The sequence below is a fragment of the Mustela putorius genome, unplaced genomic scaffold (genome assembly GCF_011764305.1).
Source record: "Mustela putorius furo isolate JIRA1106 unplaced genomic scaffold, ASM1176430v1.1 tig00003834_pilon_pilon_pilon, whole genome shotgun sequence".
In the NCBI taxonomy this organism is placed as follows: Eukaryota; Metazoa; Chordata; class Mammalia; order Carnivora; family Mustelidae; genus Mustela; species Mustela putorius.
The window spans coordinates 127,239,790-127,260,528 of record NW_025421987.1 but is presented as its reverse complement, the minus strand read 5'-3'; the positions used below and the strand labels follow the sequence as shown (position 1 = coordinate 127,260,528).

Here is a 20,739-nt window from a genome sequence, read left to right as displayed (position 1 = left end):
ATCGTGTTCCAGACAAGCAAGACCAATGGTGAGACATGAGCCAGTGACTTCCAGAAGTCACCTCTGGGGTCCTTTGGCCACCCCTCTTCCCATGCCTGGGCAGTATAAGCTGGTCTCAGATCACTGAAGACAGAGCATCTCGAGTGTTTCAGTCTGAGTAATGCTTTTGGGCAAGAAAGGAAACATGTGACTCCAAAGAAAGACCACAGCACATTTCCTTCAAATCCCATGTATTTTCTTTGAAACAGTTATATGAAGAACCATATCCTGCTCCACAGTAGATCTGTGTTGCTTTCCATATACCAAGTTTTTAATGATTTACCAGCTCATGTCCTTCCCTCCCTTGGCTGATACAATTAACAGTCCAAGATGGAACCCAGGTTCACTGTGGGGCTTCCAGACCCATGGCACATGGGCAGGTGAGGTCTGGGTGCTGGCAAGTCTGAAAGGCATCCCAGACAATGAGGCCTTTTCTTGCCCCTGGGCTAGGCCATCCATGGTGCTTAGCTGCGTGTGGGGAAGTTGGACATTGAGGACCTTTGTGACAATGAGGCTCCACCAAGGCCTCCACAAGGGACAAGAGTATTGAGTGGAAGAGACTCAACTCTGCAGCCTCTTGAACACTGAGTTGGCCAGCTTCTGCTTGGACCCCCTTCTTATACAGCAAAGGCGACAATGTATAGCCACAGCAGGCAATGGCAAGCTCTCTGGCAAGTGGGATCCTTATCCCTCTGTGCGGTCACCTTAGAACAGTGGCCAAAGTCACACTCTTGGTACCAGGCCAGAAGGAAGGAAATGCTTTCCTCCATAGCCCCATGGCAACACGCCTTTGAGTCAGCAGGGAAGGTTCTTGGGGCCTATTTGAGGGAATTGAGGACCTTGTCCCAGGGCAGGAGGGACAAGTTGAAACAGACAACCGAGAGTATTTGATTCTAGAGCTGCCTTGCGGAACTTTCTCCAATGGCCCTGTTGGGAAGCCATGGCATTCTCTTCCCTGAGCAGTGAGGAGGAAACTGATATGGGGTTGCCCAGGGGTGGCAGCCACTTTCCTAAAGCCAAAGAGACTCATAGAAGTTTCCACCAGCTCAGTGGAGGCCTTCACCTGCCTTCCCCCACCCAGTGGTTCCCAAGACCTGTTTTTCTCCTGTCTGTCCCTGTGCAACAATCACCCATACTCACATGTTAGACCCAGTGCCAATGCCTGCCCAGCCCCCACAAGCAGCACGCAGGTCTGGTTCCATCCCTGATCCCTGGCCAGGGTGTGAGAAAGGGGAGGCAGGAGGCCTGGGCCTCCCCATCCCTTCTCCCCCCATCCCACCACACTTCCTTTGCCTCGGCCCCTGCCCCTGCCCCTGGGGTGTGGTGGGATGGCAAACCCTCCTAGGGGGGCCTCTCTTATTTCCTGAAACCTCCCCTCCTTCATTAGATCTGAAATAGCTGGAATTGTTTAGAAGCTAAAAAGAAAGTAGGTGAGGTCTGGGCAAGGAGGGCCAGTGGCCCCCTCCCAGCCTTGTGACCCAGGAGACTGAGTACAGGCTCCCAGAATGGGGACAGAGCCTGGAAGATGGAGCCAGACTCCTGGATTCCTCCCAGGTCTGGCTCCAGGGACCAGCTCCTCATAATCAGGTAGCACTAGCTAGACCCCTCCCACCCAGAGAGAATGAGGCAAGGATCCAGAACTCCCAACCCAGGCTGGAGGGTGGCAGAGTCCCAAGGGCCAGCTCTGGGCCCCACAGAGAAGCCCTCCAACCTTCGTCCAAAGTAATACCATTGTGGCCCCCCCCTCCAAAAAATGACCAAGTTACAGCTCCAGCAGTCTTGGAAGCCACCAGGAAGCCATGACAGGACCCTCAAGGCAGACCCAGCTGTGGGAACAAGTGAACAAGAGTTCCGGGTCCGATCCAGGTCTGGGTCGGGTTTTAGTCTGGGGTTGGGATTGTGGTTCTGTCTGAACTTGGATCAGTCAAGTGACAGGCCTTGTTTGGCCTCATGTTCCGAGTCTGTGGATGCGAGGTAGGCAGCTAATGAGGATGATGGGTCCCCTCCCTGTGTCTGTCCCCCAGGGTGGCCAGGCAACCAGCCTGCAGTGGGAGGAGGAATGTTACCATCTGCGGATGATCGAGGTGCAACGCAAGAAATGCCTAGAGGAAGCCCGGCTGGAGAATGACACAGCAGGTGAGGCCCAGCGGACAGAGAGGGCCCCAGACCCCCAAAGAGCCCCGCCTCTCATCATGTCGTGAGCCCAGATCCAGGCACATTCCTCCCACACGTGTTGGGTGGGGATGGCACCATGGAGCTGCCAGAGGCGAGAAGAGGATGCTGGAAGAAGCTGGGGGACCAGATGGAAACAGGAAACCCTAACAGGCCTCTCTGATCCTATCCCCTGCCCCAGTACTGGGAGCTCCCTGCAGTTCACCAAGGAGCACACACTAGGTTGGGGGTTCTGAGGCTCAGCTCCTTCCTCCAAGCCCCAGGCTTTGCTCCCAGAGGTACCACCACGTATACCAGCCCCTAGGCGCACATGCTTCCCTCCCATCCCAGCCCACCTTCCGTAGGCCAGATGAACCAGCAGCTCATGCACTGTCCAGTTGATGAGACAAGTCACAGTCAAACCTGGAGGATGAGCACTTGAAGGCCTGGCTCCTCCTCCTACGGGGTGGTGGGGAAGCTCCGGCCTCATGGTGGGAAGGGTGATGCCAGGGGAAGGGTGATGCCATGGGTACCCACAGACCAAGGCTGCCTAGCTGCCTAGAGCTGGCAGGGCTATCCCATCAGATGACAGACAGCATCCTCTACTCCCCACTCTCCCACCCCGGGAGCCCCGCACTTGGCACAGCAGCCCTGGGGAAGGCATGGGAGGAATTATGGAGACCTTTCTTTGAAAGGTACCCTTGAGCCAGATTCTGAATGGTGGGCCAGAGGACGTGGAGAAGGAGAGAGGCTGGGGAGGTGGGAGGTGCCTCAGCAGACATCTTACGGGGAGTGGGGGTGGGTACAGAGCCCAAGGCTCACTAAGGGTGGAGAAGGGCTGAGCAGTTGGTTGGCTGTGTCTGCTCTGGGCCTCCCTGCCAGGCCACCTCCCTGAGGCCAAACTTGAGGTTACAGAACAGCCTTGCCCAGGAGTAGGGAACATCTTTACATCTCCTGGGCTCCCCAGTCTCCTTTCAGCTCTCTGAGGTTAACAGTTACGCAACCCCTCCTGGATCCCTCCTTGGCCCCAGTGCCCAGAGTGTCTGCCTCCTGCACCATAAGTGAGTGTCTGTAGCCTCACGGAGGGCCTTTACCTCCTCCGGCTCTTAAGGAAGGACAGATCCCTGCCTCCTGGAGCCTTAAGACTAAGACCTGGGTGAGAGGTGGCCAAACCACCCACTATCTATGCACTGCCACCCCCTCCAAGGCAGGGAGGCAGGAGACACTGCACACCGGCCCCAGCAGGCCCTAGCAGCAGGATCTGGGACTGCAGGCAGCCCAGAGAGGCCCAGACCCCAGAATCTAGGCCCCCATTGCAGTGCCTCCTAGGCCCCGAGGGCAAGCCACCCTCGTGATCTCCGTGAGATCATTGCTGGCACAGGGCACCTGCCGGGTGCCAACATCCTGCCACCAGGAAGACGGCCTGGGATCCAGAGGAGGGCAAGTATGGGTCTGTGGGCAATGAGTCTGCCAGTGACCTTGCGTGGGGCTCTGTGGTTGTGCATGTCCATATGTGTGCTCTTGGCCCACGTGGGTATGGAGCTGCGTGTGCCTCTGGGACCTGTAAAGCCCCATGTCAGACTCCAAGTGTCTGTGTGTGTGTCAGGCGCATGTGTGTCTGTAAGCCCGGAGAGGCCTGGATGTGTCTGCCCGGTGCGCGGCGTCTCTGTGTGGTGGTTTGTGGATGTGTGTGTGTGTGTGTATCTGCGGTGTGCCTGTTCCTCTCTGTGCTTGTGTGGCTGTGAGTTGCATGTATCACTCCGTGCCTTTGTTTGCTGTGTCTGGTCTTTCTATGTCCACATAAGCATACATGTATATGTATTTGCCCATATGTCTGTGGTTCTTTGTGTCTGGGAGTGAGTGTCTATATGTGTCTGTCAGTGCACACGTGTCTATAAACTGGCACAGAAGCCACCTATGCTTCCCCCGCTCCCACCCCAGGCCCCAGGCTTGCTTTCTTGCTCAGGTGGCAGTCCCCAGTGAATACACACAGCCAGCCAGCACCCTGCATCTCTGTGGGCCTAGGGACATACGTGGTGGGGTCTGTGGGGCCTCTCTGGGTCACACACACACAGACAAGAGGCTCTCCAGATGGCTAGCATTGTCTTACCGACCTCTCTGTTCTCAACTTCCTGAACCTACTGCCTCCTCCAGGAAGCTTCCCTGACTACATGCCCCCAGTGGCTTTCCTTCCCTGGCTCCCCTGCCATGTCACAGTTCACAGCCCAGTCCTGGTGGTTCTTAGAGTCCTTGAGACCAAGTGCAGCCTCCTGAAGGGCAGTGCCCAGTCTCCCTCTCCCTGTGCTGCTTCTGGGGAAGCTGAGCTCAGGGCTGAGGACCCAGCTCTGAATCTGCTCTTCAACCCGTGCCGCAACTTGAGAACCATAGAGCTGAGTTTGGCGGGGACCCAGATGCAATAATTGGCCTACAAAACAAGGTGTGCCCAGCATTGTCAGAGGGCTAGAGTCCAGCAGAGCAAAATTCCCCCAAGAAATGGGCCTGGAGCCCTTCAGAATGGGAGAAGTGTGAGAGGTTTGCTGGAGAGGGAGCATGGGAATGGGTGAACAGGCTGCACCATTCACCAGCGATAGGACCTTGGGCTAGTTACCTGATGTCTCCATGCCTCAGTTACTTATCTGTAAAATGGGAGGGTTAAATAAGTTGTTTATTTAAAGAGGGTAGAGCCGTGCCTCCCACATACAAAGGCTACATAACTGTTTGCTGCTATTACTAACAGGGTCTTAAATGGCAAGCAGAATGTGGTGGCCTTGTGGGGGTCCCTCCAGGGCCTCCAGAGAGGTTGGCACAGGAATGGAGGAAGGACTGGGAGCCAGAGGGAGGCCACAGAAGCCTCAAGACAAAGTGGACTGAAGATTCCCTCTGGGGGCCCCGAGAAAGGGAGACTGTGTTCTCTGGCACGGCCTCGTCAACGCAGATGCTCTCAGCCTTCAGCCGTTGCCACCACCTGGCTGCTGCAGCCCCAGAAGCCCCTCCCCAGTGCCAGCCTACTCTAGCACTCAGGCTCCCAGGGCTCTTCCCCAGCTGGGGATGTCCTTTTACCTCCTCTTCCCAGGCCCCCTTCTTGAGAATTTATGAACCTTCGGACCTGGGCTGGGCTGGGCTGGGCCCAGCTGGCATTGACTTTGGCTTGGGGGTTGGGTTTCCTGAGAAAATCTATGCGTCTGGCAGTGTTGCAAAGAAACAATGAAAACTCCCCCAGGGAAGGGGATCCAAAAGAGTCTTAGTCCCTCACGGACACCCAGACCCTGAGGAGGTAAAATCATGCATCTGCCTATTAGATCAACTGCCTAGGGACCCCACTGTGCACCTTCACCAGCCAGCCCTCAGGGCTCATAGGTACAGGTGGAAAACACAGCCTGCAGGGCAGGGCTTTCTCCAAACTCACCTCCTGAACACCACCGCTCCATAGCACAAATCACAGTTTGACTAATTTGGGGGCATAGGTGTTACTTTTTTAATTTTCTGAAGACTCCTCAAGACCTAGCTAAATCCCAGTATACCCACCACCCCATCATACCCAACACCTCCTTTTATGACAAATATTTTCTAATGTCTCCTTTACGAAATTCAGGACATGTGCGTCCATTTTTCTTTTTTTTTTTTTAATGAAGTTCTGGTTGTAAAAGAAAAATAAAAAGGAAAGTGATTTGTAATGAAATACTACGCATACATTCAGGCACGATGACACTGACAAATAAGAAGTCATAGTCTGAAGCCTGGAATGTACTTGTACATGGAAATGCAATGGGTGGGTTGATCTATACAGTGGTTGCTTCCCTGACTCCAGTTCATGGGCAGCATTGTTAGAGGTAATGTGATTTTCTAAAAACCTTGAACAGCTCTTAATAGTATTCAACATACTGGGCACCTGGATGGCTCAGTCAAGCATCTGCCTTCGGCTCCAGTCATGATCTCAGGGTCCTGAAATCAAGTCCCGCATTGGGTTCCCTGCTCAGCAGGGAGCCTGCTTCTCCCCGTCTTTCTGCCTGCTGCTTCCTCTGCTGTGCGCTCTGTCGAATAAATAAAATCTTTTAAAAAATAATGTTCGACATACAACAAAATCCCTCCCTTTACTCAGTTGCATTTCTGGAAGAACCCACGTATGTTAAAACTATACAGGAAGTACCTTGTGTTTATATGGAAAATGGAGTAATAATCTAGGCTCTGTCATTACAACACATTTTCACCTACACAAATGCCCAGGGGCTCACTGGAAAGTCTTGCAGAATACTACAATACTACAGTTCATTATCATGTGACACCTTGCAGGATGTCTTCCTGGCATCCCTGGGACCTGCCCTCCAAATGCCAGGTGAGACCCCTAATTTCTGCAACAAACAAAATCCCCACCATTGTTCAAAACATCCCCAGGGGGAGCTCCATCCCTCACTGAGGACAACGGAGCTGTAGTCCTGCCACCCATCTGAAGAGGCCCTTTGCAGCCTGGGCAGGGTGATGCCAGCTCTCTCACACTGGAGGTTCCTCCAGGTGGCACACTGGAGAAAGAAGAAGAATGGGTGCCGGTGGGCTCAGGTCCCAAGGCTGGAAGAACCTGATGACTGTGCTGACCAGTGTGTCCTCTGCCTTCCCCCCTCCCCCTCAGGCTGCAGCAAGATGTGGGACAACCTCACCTGCTGGCCAGCCACCCCTCCGGGCCAGGTGGTCGTCTTGGCCTGTCCCCTCATCTTTAACCTCCTTTCCTCAACTCAAGGTAAGAGGCCCAGGTTAAAGCCAGGGAGCTGGGGCAGCTCAGGCGGTACCAGCTGGAGTGGGTCCCCACCTGTTGAGGAAGTGAGCAGGCAAAAGACAGTGGTCAGAGGGGCTCAAGCAATCGGTGGGGGGGGGCTTCCTGGAAGAGGGTGTATTGGCACTAGGTCTTTGAAGGATCCACAGGATTTTATTAGCTCTTCACATAAAAGATAAGCACATGGGAAGGGCTCACTAAATATTTGTTCAGCAATTGATAACTGATTGACAGATGCATGATTAGATTATGGCTCCTGTGTTCCCGTTGTCTGGTCATGACTGTCTTTCACTGCCTGGAGCCGATGACCTTTTGGGCTTTGCTTATACACCTTGTCATGTTCTGCTTCAACAAATGTTCTCTAGAAGGCAGAAGAGGAGGAGCCTCTTTAGGAACTGGGCTTTCTTGCCATCGACTCACTGAGGAAGCCTCCAGTGTATATTCAGCCATTCTTCGTTGAGTGAACATTTATTAAACATCTACTAGTATGACAGGCATGGGCTAGACAAACACAGGGCGGGGAGCATTAGACCAGCCATGCTGTCTGCCTGGCTCTAGCTGAAGAGACATTCAGCAGGGACACAAACACGTGTTGTAAACGTCAAGGAGTCCTGGGAGGGAGAAGGGGGTAAGGCACAACATTAAGGCAGGTGTTTGTGGATGGAGGGGTGACCTTTCAGCTGCAGTCTGAAGTCCTGGAGGTGGGGAAGATCCTGAGGGGGGCGGGGATTGTGGAGAGGGAGGATCAGCAGCCTGTGGGATGGACAATGAGGAAATGCTGTGGAGGTCCCAGGCTGAGCAGGGGAGGGAAGAGAGCAGAGAGACAGGGGGCAGAGGCCTTGCCGGCCCTGAGCGCCGACTGAGTCCTTGGACTTTTTCCTAAGTTCACTGAGAAACCACTGGGGACATTAAGCTGGGGACTGACCAGTCCAATTGAGGTTTAGGTTTTTTGTGTTTTTTTTAAAGATTTTTTTTTTAAATTTATTTGTCATAGAGAGAGCGAGCAAGAGCAAGCATAGGCAGACAGAGTGGAAGGCAGAGTCAGAGGGAGAAGCAGGCTCCCTGCGGAGCAAGGAGCCCGATGTGGGACTCGATCCCAGGACGCTGGGATCATGACCTGAGCTGAAGGCAGCTGCTTAACCAACTGAGCCACCCAGACGTCCCGAGGTTTAGGTTCTTAATCGATAATTCAGATTTCCATGAAAAAAAAAAGGATTCTGGGGGTGCAGTGGGAAGATCCAGTCCCAAGGCAGGTGAGAAGTGGTAATGGTTTGGACTTCAAGCATGGCAGAAGAGAGAAGTGGGCAATTTCCCTGTCTGTGAAGGATGCATGGGACTCCTGGCAGGGAGGGAGGGATCCAGCATGCCCACCTCAGGTCTAGGTTGGATGAGCTGGAGACTCATCAAAGACTAAGGGAGGAGCAGGTCTACAGAGGGAAGGACCTAAGGGAGGAGCAGGTCTGCAGGGGGAAGGACCCGAGAGAGGAAAAGGTCTGGAGGGGGCAGGACCCAATGAAGGAGCAGGTGTGGTTGGGGGAGGACTCCGGGAAGGAGCAAATCTAGGGTGGGAAGGACTCCGGGGAGGAGCAGGTCTAGAGTGGAGAGGACCCGAGAGAGGAGCAAGTCTAGAGGGGGAAGGATTAAGAGGAATTCTAGATAAGAATTCAGAGGCTGTGCAGAAAGACTCTTGGGCATCTCTTATTCCAGATGGCCCTTCGCTCTCTGGACCTATCTCTGTGTATAATAGGGACAGGTGGTGGGCCAAAGGGACTCTGGAGCAGGCTGGTGTTGCCCTCCAGTGCTCAGTGTTGTGACTTCCCCAGTGAGGGAGAGATGTCGGTGCCCTCCCTGTGGAGTCTGGGAGCAGTCAGAGACATCCGTATTCCAGGCCAGCTCCCACCTAGCCCAGCTTTCCAGGGGAGCCCGATACCTGGACAGGTAGGTGATGAACTCTTCCGGCAGCTTTCATGCGTCCAGTCCACAGAGCCTGGCACCCGGCCTTCTATCAGATCCCTGGAAGTGCCTGCTACTTGTGTTCCTCCTTGACACTCCTCTAATTGCATTCCTCCTGAAGGCTTTTCCTTCTGTCCCTGCTGGAATTGACAAGGCAGTTCCTTCCCTTAAGAACCTGGACTGCAGCCCACCATCTGGCTAACCCCAAGGCTGCCAGCCCCCCTGGGGCCCACATGGTGCCTTTGTGCAGATGAGAAGAAGGCAGTCCCTCCTCAGGCAGAGTCAGCCTCTCACCAGAAGCCACCACAACCCACCTAATGACAAGCTGAATATGAGGTAGACTGGTCCCCATGTTATTAGCCAGATGCCCTTGTGCAGTGTACAACCTACATAGCTGTACCTGGCGGCCTTAGCCTCTGAAAATGATGGAGAGAAATAAGAGACCAGCATAGGGGCTCCAAATGGAAGGGAAAGAGGGTGTATTTTCCTGGGAAGAAGGTGTGAGCCTTAAACTCCAGAGAGGGAGGTTTGTGAGAAGGCGAGTGTAGAACGGGGAGAGTGCCAAGCCCAACTCCCACCCCTTTGGGTAACAGAACTGGGGAAAGAGCGTCCTCCCTGGAAGCATTGGAAGGGATATAGTTCTACAGGGAAAGTTGAAGACACCTGAAGAGAATAAAGACTGTAGAGTTAGAGAGAAGTCATCTCCCCAGGCTGGGTAAAAACCCCTGGGAAAGGAGTGTTGTTCAGGCAAGGGACTGCTCATCAAGGCACCAAAATGTCCATGGGGGCCTAGTCCTTTGATTCCTGGTCTGCATGTCTTTCATCTGTGGTGTTTTTACCGTGAAATATTTGTAAAGACATTTTTTAAGAGTGACGACTAGGATCGCCATTTTGGTTAAGACAACAGTGGCTACATTAATGTGTCTGTGGGGTCTGTGGGACACCTCCCTGCCCGACCCCCTGCGTCATGAAGCCATAGGTAAGAAAGTCTTGATGCCAACCTGAGATGTTTGCTGTGGCTCACTGGGACGGGGCACCACAGACAGGATTTCAGCAGGAGAGCGCTCATACTCAGAGCTAGGGTTGAGAACAATCTCTTCAACTATCTCGGGGTGGGAGTGGGTTGGAGGGACAGGAAAGCGGTGAGAGTCATCAGGAGGCTCTTGCCTAATCCCAGGGAGAGAAGATGGTGGCGGTAGTGCGGAAGGGAGGCTGGGATGAAGGGGCTGGTGACTGATGGGGAAGGGGAGAGAGGGTGAGGCAGGGTGTGTGGGGAAGCAATTCCACCATTTCTACCTCCAGTCACTGAGCTGTGCTTTCCTCATGGAGAGCCCAGGGAGGCGTGGAGGGGAGGCAATGACTTCTTTGTGTGACATGGTGAGCCACAGGAGACTGGGAGATTGTGGGGTTAAAGTCCCTAGACCCGCCCTCCCGCCCTCCGTATTCCCCTCAACACATACAAGTTGTGCTGGTTCCCAGGCCCAGTCTGGAGAGAGACTTTGAACTGCTTCTTGGGGTCTCAGGTGGCCACCCTTGAGATCTCTCTTCAAGAATGTTCCCTTTGAGACCTGGGGCACAACCCCGGGGCTGTACAAAGAGGCCATCCAGCTCTGAAGGTGACCCACTATCCACTCCCTTCCCCCGATATGTGGGGCAGGCAGGTTTCCAGGGGACAGGGTGCCCCTCCAGAAGCCCAGAAAGATGTGGAGACAGGCCAACCCACAACTGTATCCCAAGCCTGCTGCCTCCTTGCTGTGTGACCATAGGCAAGTCACCCGACCTCTCTGGACCTTGGCAGTCCCCTCCTTTAGTGGAACTCATCATAACTCCTAATGGCTAGCTTTAACACAGTCCCATTTGCTGCCCCCCACCCCTGCAGTGTGAATGCTGGTGGGTCCCCTAATTCATGATGGTACCAGGTGCCTGCTGTGTCACATCTGGCCTCACCAAGCCCTAGTCCTTCTGGCCAGTGGGGTGCTCAAAACTCGAGGCCTTGGTGTCCCAACCTCAAGGCTGGCTGACTTGGGCTTGTCACCTTTTTGGACTTGCCCTCCCACCCCAGCTGGTGGGGAAGTCCACACAAGAATCAGATCCTGGGAGGGACCCTCGGTGAGCACCTGAGATCTGGGGCTGAGGCAAGCCTGTGGTTTTACTGAGGGCCTGGTTGAAGCCTACCCAGGCTGCACGGGCAGGGTGGGTGGAAAGCTAAGGGGCTAAGTGAGTACTTCTCTCTTGCGCTGGGAGCCCCTTGCAGCAGAGTGGTTGGGAACTGGCCCAGAGAAGGGCTGCCAAGTCAGGAACTGGCCCCGCCCAACACCCCTGTCTCAGTAGAGTGTCTCCTGCTGGCTCCAGACCTCGCAGTGGAAAGAGACCCTGGCCCAGCTCCTGAGTCTGTCCTTGGCTGTCACTCAGTTCGCCAGCCTTGAGGCAAGGTGGCAAGAACCTCTTTCAAAGGGCGGCCTGGAGGATTTACAGAAATAGCGGGCAGGGAATCACCCGGTTGGGTGTATTCCAAGCCAAGTTTAGAAATATTAAATGCACATGCAGAGTGACTCTCCCTGAGCTCTCAGGACAGCTTGATTCCTCCTACAGCTCTGCTCCTGGACACCCAAAACAAGCTCTCAGGCCCCCCTCAGTGCAGGCTGAGGCAAGGTTACCCAGGATGACTCCTGGGGTCACAGCTGCCATAGCCTCTCGGGGCAAGTGACCAGCCTCTGGGAGCCTGGCCTCTCCAGGTGAAATGGGCTTCCCTTCCTCGCTGGGGGGTTGAGGGGATCCAGTAAGATACTGGGCCTCAAGTACTCTGTCCAGTTGCGACAAACGAAGGTTCTCAATGGTGATGCTGCCAGTGATGGTGCTGGTGACAGCGATGAGACCCCTGATGGTGATGATAGTGGTTGTGCTGGTGAGGCTGGTGGTGACCGTGATGGCGCTGGTGGTGATGCCGGGGACAGTGATGACACAGGGGTGGTGACGAAAGTGATGCCGGTGGTGGCAATGATGGTGACCCCAGTGAGAGCGCCTGGAGTGTGAGGAAGGAGCTATATAGGTCAAGGACGTTAGGACCCGTCTTCTTTCTCAGCTCTCCCTCACTTCCTCACCTCATCATCCTCTCCCTCCTCCTCCATCCATTTCCCTCCTCCTCCTGCCCCTTCTCTGCCTTCTTGTCCTCCTCTCTCTACTCCTTTCCTCCCCCTCCTTCTCCGCCTCTTCCCCCCCTCCCTCCCACCCCAACAAGCCAGCTCTCACCTGGACTTGGACCCAGGTGCCTCTTTAGTGAGTCCTGGGATCTTCTCTGGCTCCCCCATTTCCCCTTCAGTCCCTGCCCAGGACTAGAGAGCCAGCAGCCACAAGGGTAGCCCTCACATCATGGGCCCCCCCTAGTGGGTCCTGTTGCTTTGCTTCAGCTTTGGGCCTCTGAGGACAGTGGAGGGTGCCACAGTCCCAGAGGCCCAGCTGCAGCAAAATTCAACCCCACGACGCTGTGGGGCCATGCTGCCTGATCCCCTCTCCCATGTGCCTTTGTCTGAGCAGGCTCCCCAGCTAGGACTCCCTGCTTCCCCACTTAGTATTTCAGACCTGCGCCCTTCTCAGGTGTCCTTCCTGCCTCACCTTTGATCCCGCTCCAGTGGCACATCTGAGCCATACTGGGTGTGGGAGGAAAACAGGCCTATTGGCCCAGGCAGACTGAGCCAGGAGGAGCCCCTTGGGACAGCCAGAGGACAGCTGTCTGTACCCATGGGGCAAAGAAACCCTCAGCCACTCCAGCACTTTTGGCCCTGTGACCAGGGTCACAAGCACTCAGCTTGTGACAAGGGCCACGGGTCATTCTGCACCAAGAATCCAGGCTGTGACAAGAGCCACTATCTATCTTGCCCCGGGGGTCAGTTTTAGACACGGCAAGGGGCAGGGCTGAGCCCAGAAAGGTCTGCTGTGACTGTCCCTCATGCTGGAGGGTCCCCCTGGCAGCCTGGAAGAGATCTGCCCCACCCCAAGTCCCCCATGATGCCCTAGGGTCTAGGGCAAGGTGGCTGGAGCCCAACACCACCGGGGGTGGCAGGGATAAGGTGAGCTCAGGGACAGCCAGGCCCCACGCCTACTCCATAGACTCATCCTGCTCCCAGCCTCAACCTCTCTCCTCTCGGCCCCTGCCCTCCACCCAGGCCTCAACGTGAGCCGTGGCTGCACCGCCGAGGGCTGGACACACCTGGAGCCCGGCCCCTACCCTGTTGCCTGTGGCTGGGATGACAAGGCATCAGATTTGGACCAGGTGGGCCTCTGTGCACCCCTGCCCCTCCTCTCCGAGAGTGCCTCTGTCTGCAAGGCTCTTTCCACTCTCTCCCAGCAAGGAGTAAGGTTGCTGTTGGTGTGGAAGCCAGGACTCGGGTGGGGGTGGGGTCCTTCTCAAGCCTCCTCCCTCACCACACCTGCACTTCCAGGGGCTCATCTCCCTGTCTCTCCCTGACCCGGAACAGGAAAGGGGCTTTCACCCTTCCAGCCGGGCCACCCCCCCGCCCCACCCTCACCCCACCCACACTCCCCCACCTCGTGGGCACCTTGCTCCGGTCCTAGAGGGGGACAGGCCAGGCAGGCCTCATCTCCCTGTCTCATGCAGAGGGGAAACTGAGGAGATCTTGGAAGGAACCACCCTCAGATACCAGGCAGCCAGCCAGGGACAGGAACAGGGACAGGACTGTGGTCCTGAGTCCCAGAACAGGGATGCCGGGGAGCAGGCAAAGATGGGCTCGCTGTATGGATGTGGGCCTAGGAGCCAGGGAGAGATTCTGATAGGAAGGTAGAGTGTAACTGGAGTCCTCAGCTAGGAGCCCCTCATTGCTTTGGTGCGGGGACACAGGTGTGTGTCTGTCAGCTGTGACATTGGTCCCACCCCAGACACTGCTCGGAGCTTTCAGTGTTCCCACGAAGGCAACTTCCTCAGAGGCCCTCAAAGCCCACCAGGTCCTCAGGCAGGATCTAAACCCCCTAAATCCCACTTGACCCCTTGCTTGGGCTCTGGCAGGGGTGGGATGTGGCGAGCAAGAAGGGAGGGCGCAGTGACCGAGGTTCTGCACGTGTGTCCGTGGGGAGGGCACTGAGAGGCACCCAGCAAGAAGCTCTTGGATTCTAGCTTCGTCCTGCCACCCCCTGAAAGGCCAGATTGCCCTCATCCTGCTGACCGCTGCCCCTGAGAGCCCACAGTGGCAAGTTACCCCCAGTGTCTTCTTTGGCATCCTAATTTCCTGTGTGCCTCCCTTGCTGCACAGTGTAAGGGCCTCAGATGGAGCCTGAAGGGCCAGAATGTTGGGCCACTGGGGGGACCAATTCCTGGGCCTCTTCACCTGCCAAGGCAGGGATGGGAGGCAGGGTGTGTAGAGCACGCACCCCTGCCAGCACCCCCTAGGTGAGCCCACCCCACCTCCACCTAAGATCAACCCTTCTTCTCCCCCCTGTAGCAGCAGCGGTCAATGTTCTACAGCTCCGTGAAGACCGGCTACACCATTGGCTACAGCCTGTCCCTTGCTGCCCTTCTCATTGCCACAGCCATCTTGAGCCTGTTCAGGTGAGGTCTAGCCCCAGGGCAAGCCTCAAAGCCGACCCAGCCAGTTCACTTCTTTCCTTGAGCCCTGCCTGGCCCAGTCATGCTCTGGTCCCCTCCCCGGTCACCCCCAACCCACGCAGCACACAGTCCCTGTCTCTGTCCCCCAGCTAGGCCAACCTCCCCAGGAGACAACAAGCTGCTCAGAGCGATCCACCTGTCTCAGCCTCATCCCCACAGGATGGTGCTGAACCTGGGAATAGGGCACAGAGGGTGGGGCTGGCCCTGGAGGCCGAGGCCCACAGGACTGGGCTACCCAGGGGCGGGGCCTGCACTTGGAGGCCACAGGCTGCCCTTGCCCTGCCCTCACATGGAGCCCAGGACCACGCAGTTGGGCCGGGTGGCCGAGCCCCCGCAGCCGCCCAGCTCAGCCCGCCTCGCGCAGGAAGCTCCACTGCGCACGGAACTACATCCACGTGCACCTCTTCATATCCTTCATCCTGAGGGCTGCCTCTGTCTTCATCAAAGACCTGACCCTCTTCGACAGCGAGGAGCTGGACCATTGCACCAAGGGCTCGGTGAGAACCCTGCCCAGCCCGCCTCGTCTCCCTCTTTACCTTCTCACACCACATCCCTCTTCTCCCGCTTTCTCCCCTTTTCCCCTCTCCCCCTTCCTCTTCTCTCTCCCAGGATGGCCAACCCCCCCATGTGCCGCCATCCGCAGCTCCTTGAATCCCACTTCCCTCCCAGCTACAGGAGATGGTGCACAGCTGCCTGGGAGCTCTCACACCTGCCTGTGCCTGTGACAAGGGCCTCTCCTTGGTGGAAGTGCGCCATTTTTGTGGCCAGAGTCCACAGTCCCCCCCACCCCCACCCCAAACACACACACCACCATCCTGCCACTATTGCTGACTTCCAAGTGACCTTCGGAAATTCCCTGCCTCAGTTTCCCTATCTTGCAAGGACTTCAAAGCTTCCTTCCTCCACCTCCCTCATCACCATCATCTGGAGCCAGTCCAAACACACAGCCCTTCTCTTTCCTTCTTTTCCTGCTATCAGCCCTGTTCTGGGGCTTCCTCAGGAAGGGCATTCAAGAGAGTATCTAAGGAATTCATTGCCCATCACTAAGGGGTCCATCTCCAAGTGATCATGAGCACTGGCCCCATCTCTGAGGGCCCAAGACCTAAGACAGAGAGCTCAAGACCAGCCCTGGCTCCCACCTATTCCTATGGCCAGTGACTCATTGCTTCATGAGGGACCTCAGAGGCACTGCATTATTTTGGGGTCAGCAATACCTTCTCCCCAGAGAATAACCTGTGATGATGAATCTCAGGCATCTTGACAAGAGGGAGGGAAAACCCAGAGTGGCCACCTTGGCCAATCCCAGAGCTCCTCAGAGGACCCCACCCAGGAGCTGGGACTTCTGAGCTACAAAGCCAGGAAGCTTCCAGCACACCTGTTAAGGATAATTGCGGAGACCTGTTTAGCAACTGTCTGAAGCTTTTCTAAGGCAGGAAGCACAGCTAATTGTCCTGTTAAAGAGATGAGCTATTCTAGTTGTAAAGTGAGGGGGGGGGATGGGAGACACCACCCGCCTATAGCTGGCAGAACTGGAGTGACACCTGAGGAAGGAGCTTGCAGCCAGAGGGACAGGAGGGCAAGCTGCTCTCTGAGGATGTCTTAAAGCCAAGGGCACAAGAAGGAAGGGTGGGAACCTGTGTTCCAGGGAGGAGTGAAATCTAGAGGGCTTCCTGGAGGGGGATAGCTTTAAGCTCCGCCTCACAGCTACTTGGGTTTGATCTGAAATGGAAGACTGTTTCTGGGAGAGGACAGGGCCCGGGGGATCTTCCAGTCTTGCCAGGCGGGCCACCTGCAACACCTGATTGCCATACTCAGGGATCCCCCTGACTCTCCTGTTGTCCTCACCTGCCTGGGGAACGCACTCTCTTGCCAGCTCCTCTGCCCCCAGGAGGAATGACCATCCCTTCCCTCTCCTCTTCTTCATCTCTACTTCCTCTTCCTCTTGCCTCTTCTCTGCCCCCATCTGTCCCCAACACTTCCATAAGGCCCCCCTCCACAGTCCACAGCCCATAGCCCATAGCCGATAGCCCCACACATTCAGGCAACTCTTGCAAACTCAGGCAAGAAGGCTCCCTCAGACCTCTTCCAGCTGCCTTCCATCTAATTGAAATAAGGTGGATGAGTATGTGGGGGAGGGCTTAAGTGTATGGGTAGGTAGATGGACTGCTGAGTAAGTCGGTGCGTGGATGGCTGTGTAGGTGGAAGGCTAGATGGGTAAACCAAGAAAAAATAAATAGATGACGGGTAGGGGGTTGGGTCAGTAGACAGGTGGATGGATGCATGGATGCCCGGATGGCTAGGTGGATGGATGCTTGTGTGTGTCTAGTTGGTAGAAAGATAGAAGAATGGAGAGATAGATGGGTGAATGCATGGATGGACTGATAGATGGAGAGATGAATAAATGATCAGTGGATGTATGGATGGTGGATGGAAAGATAGGTGAGCTGGTAGTGGATATCTAGTGGGTAAAGCAATGGATAGATGGGTGGGAAAGTGCAAGCTTATCCCAGAATATTGGAGGATCTAAAATCAAAGATAATGGGAAAACCACCAGGGACATTTCTAAGGGGACAGTGCGAAAACAACAGAGAGATTAAGTTGGCCATGCTGCATCTGTGTTTGTTGTCCCCAAACAGACCGGGGGCAGGTGGGGGACCACTTCGAGCCTCAGTGAGCCCCTTCTCTGTCCTCCCCCTACAGGTGAGCTGTAAGACAGCCATGGTCTTATTCCAATACTGTGTCATGGCCAACTTCTTCTGGCTGCTGGTGGAGGGCCTCTACCTGCACACCCTGCTTGCCGTCTCCTTCTTCTCTGAGCGGAAGTACTTCTGGGGGTACATACTCATCGGCTGGGGTATGGTACCAGGGAGGGCTTCCAGGCTGGGGACAGAAGGGGCAAGGCCTGGGAAGCTCACTAGGGGGTGGGTGCCAACCCTGCTTGCACTCTTCGGTCTCCCTGGGCTGCAAGTCCTGCCTGCCAGGCTCTCAGCCAAGGGTTGATAAAAGTCCCTCAAACCTTTGACCCCGGGGCAGGTGCCCTCATGCTGGAGCTGCACCTAGGACTGATCTGGGAGATGGGTTCTGTGAGCATCCATTTCTGCTTCAGCCCCTGAAACACAGGGTCCCTGCTAGTCTGTAAAATACCTCCATCAAAGTTAGAAAAAGATTCTTCCTTTGGGTGGACACAGTCCCTGAGGAGTAGAGCTCCACCCCCTCAGTGGAGTGAGCATCTTTGCTCAGTGCACAAGCTATGTAACCGCAGGTGGCAGCCCTGGCAACCCACCCTTTCTTCCCTCCTTCCGTCCCTCCCTCCTTCCGTCCCTCCCTCCCTTCCTTTCTTTCTGCTTCTTTCTCCTAAACCTTCTCCCTGTGCCCTCTCCTCTCTTTCTCTCGCCTTTGGCCCTGACAGGGGTGCCCAGCACATTCACCATTGTGTGGACCGTCATCACAATCCATTTTGAAGATTTTGGGTGAGCTGCTGCCCCACCCCCTCCCCCTGGCTGCCATCACTTGGGGCTGGTCCCCTGGGAGGGATGAGGGAAACTGGGAGCAACAGAGCCTGGGCCTGTAGTTTCTAATGGGTACAGGGGCAGAGCCGGAACACCAGAGAGGGCCTCTAACTCCGGCTGAGGACAACTACTCTCATTCTTCCCCACCATGCCCTGTCCAGATGCTGGGACACCATCAACTCCTCATTCTGGTGGATCATAAAGGCCCCCATCCTCACCTCCATCTTGGTAAGGCCTCCTCCCGCCATGTAGAGATGGGGAAATTGAGGCCCAGCTTGGGTAGTCGATTTCCTTTGGCAACACAGGAGATTCATGTCAGGGTCAGAACAGAAATGTAGGCTTCCCAGTGCCTGTGCAGGACTGTCCCCACCCCTTACCCCATCAGTTCCTCCTCTAGGGTAAAAAAAAATGGATTGGGAGGCCCAGTCCTTGGAGATGTGAAGTAGAGTTCCCAGATGGCCTGCCCAAAAGGAAAAAGCCAGGGAAGAGATAAGATGGACAGGCAGCAGGGTCCTGGGGGTGGGGGGGGGCAGGCCATCAGCCCAGGGACCTGGACACCCTGGCCTCCCCTCTCTGACCACTGACCTTGACCTCATCACCAGGTGAACTTTATCCTATTTATTCTCATCATCCGAATTCTGGTACAGAAACTTCGGTCCCCAGACGTTGGGAAGAGTGACAGCAGCCCATACTCGTGAGTATGCCGAGTACCCCGGTGTCCCCATCCCCAGACTTCAAATCTACCCACATTTCCTGGAAGTTCTCCAGGAACTCTGATGAGTGGAGTCATGAGACAGCCACCTTTCTCTTGCCTACCTCTGCCCCCATGACCTGGCTCAGCCCACAAGGGTTGCCTGCCCCAGGCTCCCCCTTCCACAGGTCTGCTTCTCCTGCAATCTCTTACCTAGCAAGTGATCTGAGCCAGGTATGTGTCTGCTGCTAAGCCAGGGAGCTTGAAAGACAACAGATGACCTGTGCTTTATTCATACCACATGCCCAGTCTCTGGCTTGTATGTGGCACAGAAAAAGGACCCAGTAAATGCACGGTAGATGCATGCCCTGGGGGAGCCCCCAGGTGAACAGTGAGATAGCCACCTTCAGGATGCAGCCGCCCCCAGTAATACTAACACCTGTGCTTTAAGTGCCATGCGTGTGGTAAGGGGTTTCTGAACATCATCTTATGTCATCCACACTGTCCCCTATCAACTGTTCCCATTTTACAAGTGAGGAAACAGACACGTGCTCCCTTCTCTTCAAGGTTCTGGGAGCACATGGCCATGGCAGGGGAGGGCGCAGTGTCCATGGGACAGCAGTCATGCTCCTTGCTTGGCAAGGTGTGAGGGCTGCTCTCTATTCCTGGGAGGACTGGAGAACCAGGCAGGGTTTCATGAGAATGAGAGGGCTCAAAGACAGAACTAAAGAAACATGGACAGGGTGGCTGTGGGGAGGTGAGTAGGGGTTTGCCTGCCTACAGATGGGAATAAGAGATAGCTTCTCAGTGCTACAGAAACCGGACAACCCTGAGACGTCCCATAAGGGCCTTTCTTTCAGTCCTGGGATTCTGGACTGTTCCTGGCCCGGCTTCTCTTGAGGGAGTCTTGTGCTGTGGTTCTAAGATTCTTGGCTAGAATGTCACGAGCTGCTGGATTTAGGATTCTATTCTGGAATCCTGTGATTCTCTCCGATGAGACTAAGGCTCACGTTCCCCCCCCCCCCCCCGTGTGACGACATTCTCCCCCGCTGGGTGCGTAGGAGGAGCTTCCCTTCCAGTCTGAGAACGGAAGGCCCTGAAGGGATCTGTGTCTGCCAGGGGGCAGCACATCAGGCCTGTGCATCCTAATCCTCCCCTTTGCCTGTGGGGCCCTGTTTTCCCCAATGCACAATTGCTCCAAAGGGCTCAAAGCAGAAGCAAAGAGAGCTGGTCATCACCAGGTCTCCGTGGGTGAGACAGAAACCAAACAGCTGTCAGCAGGCAGAAGTGTTGGGGGGAATAGAAGATGGAGCTCCCCACTGAGGGGCTGTCAGCTTCCACTCTTCACCTCCCCATAAGCCTTCAATTTAAAGAAAGCCTCCATCTGTCAGCCTTGGGCATGGGGAATAGGTTTGTGGCCCAAGAGGGTGGGCAGTGCTCAGGATCTTAGAATGGCTGGGAGCCGGGTCCAGGAAGGAGCTGGAGGGGCAAGGCCCCAGTCTCTGCCCCCAGTCAGCTATGGGACCTCAGACACAGGACTAGGGTTCCCTGGACTGACTGCCAAGGCAGAAGAGATAAAGGCAGAGACCCCTTGGCCCTCAGACCTCTCCCAGCCAATGAACTATGGGCTCACTGAGCTGCCCGGACTGGCTGTGAGGTCAGGGGACTGGCAGGGTGAGCCCTGCTCCATCGGAGAAGGAGGGTCATTTGGAAGGAGGATCAGCCCTGCTGTGCACACATGGCTGGCAAAGGAGGGGCTGGCCCTGCTGGGAGTGTGTGTATCGGTGTGGGGAGGCTGGAAGAGAGGGAAGTGATTCCAGAAAAGGTGGCAACTCCTAGAGGAGCGGACAGGCGAGAAACCAGAGACAGAGAGCAATACTAAACCAGGCATAAACTTGAGTGCCCAGCATCCTCCCAAGTGGCCTCAGGAATATGGGGTCAGCACCCCAATTACAGAGACTTCCTTCCCAAATGTCCTCATCCCCAGTAGAGAATGAGTCTCTTGTGGAAGCAA

The 20,739-nt window shown here is 55.5% G+C and overlaps 1 protein-coding gene across 6 annotated transcripts in view; it reads left to right on the top strand.

The window, feature by feature from the left end:
- Positions 1–20,739, top strand: part of VIPR1 (vasoactive intestinal peptide receptor 1) — a 33,604-nt gene that overhangs the window by 9,955 nt on the left and 2,910 nt on the right. For 3 of the 6 annotated variants that reach the window (XM_004754248.3, XM_004754245.3, XM_004754246.3), the window contains exons 2-10: positions 2,064–2,175; positions 6,815–6,922; positions 13,072–13,178; positions 14,362–14,468; positions 14,890–15,022; positions 17,226–17,379; positions 17,935–17,995; positions 18,196–18,262; positions 18,637–18,728. In XM_004754248.3, the coding sequence (XP_004754305.1) occupies positions 2,115–2,175; positions 6,815–6,922; positions 13,072–13,178; positions 14,362–14,468; positions 14,890–15,022; positions 17,226–17,379; positions 17,935–17,995; positions 18,196–18,262; positions 18,637–18,728 (890 nt within the window). In that variant the 5' untranslated portion in view covers positions 2,064–2,114. The remainder of the gene's footprint in view (positions 1–2,063; positions 2,176–6,814; positions 6,923–13,071; positions 13,179–14,361; positions 14,469–14,889; positions 15,023–17,225; positions 17,380–17,934; positions 17,996–18,195; positions 18,263–18,636; positions 18,729–20,739) is intronic. The other 3 variants (XM_013057134.2, XM_004754247.3, XM_013057135.2) reach the window with 2 other exon arrangements.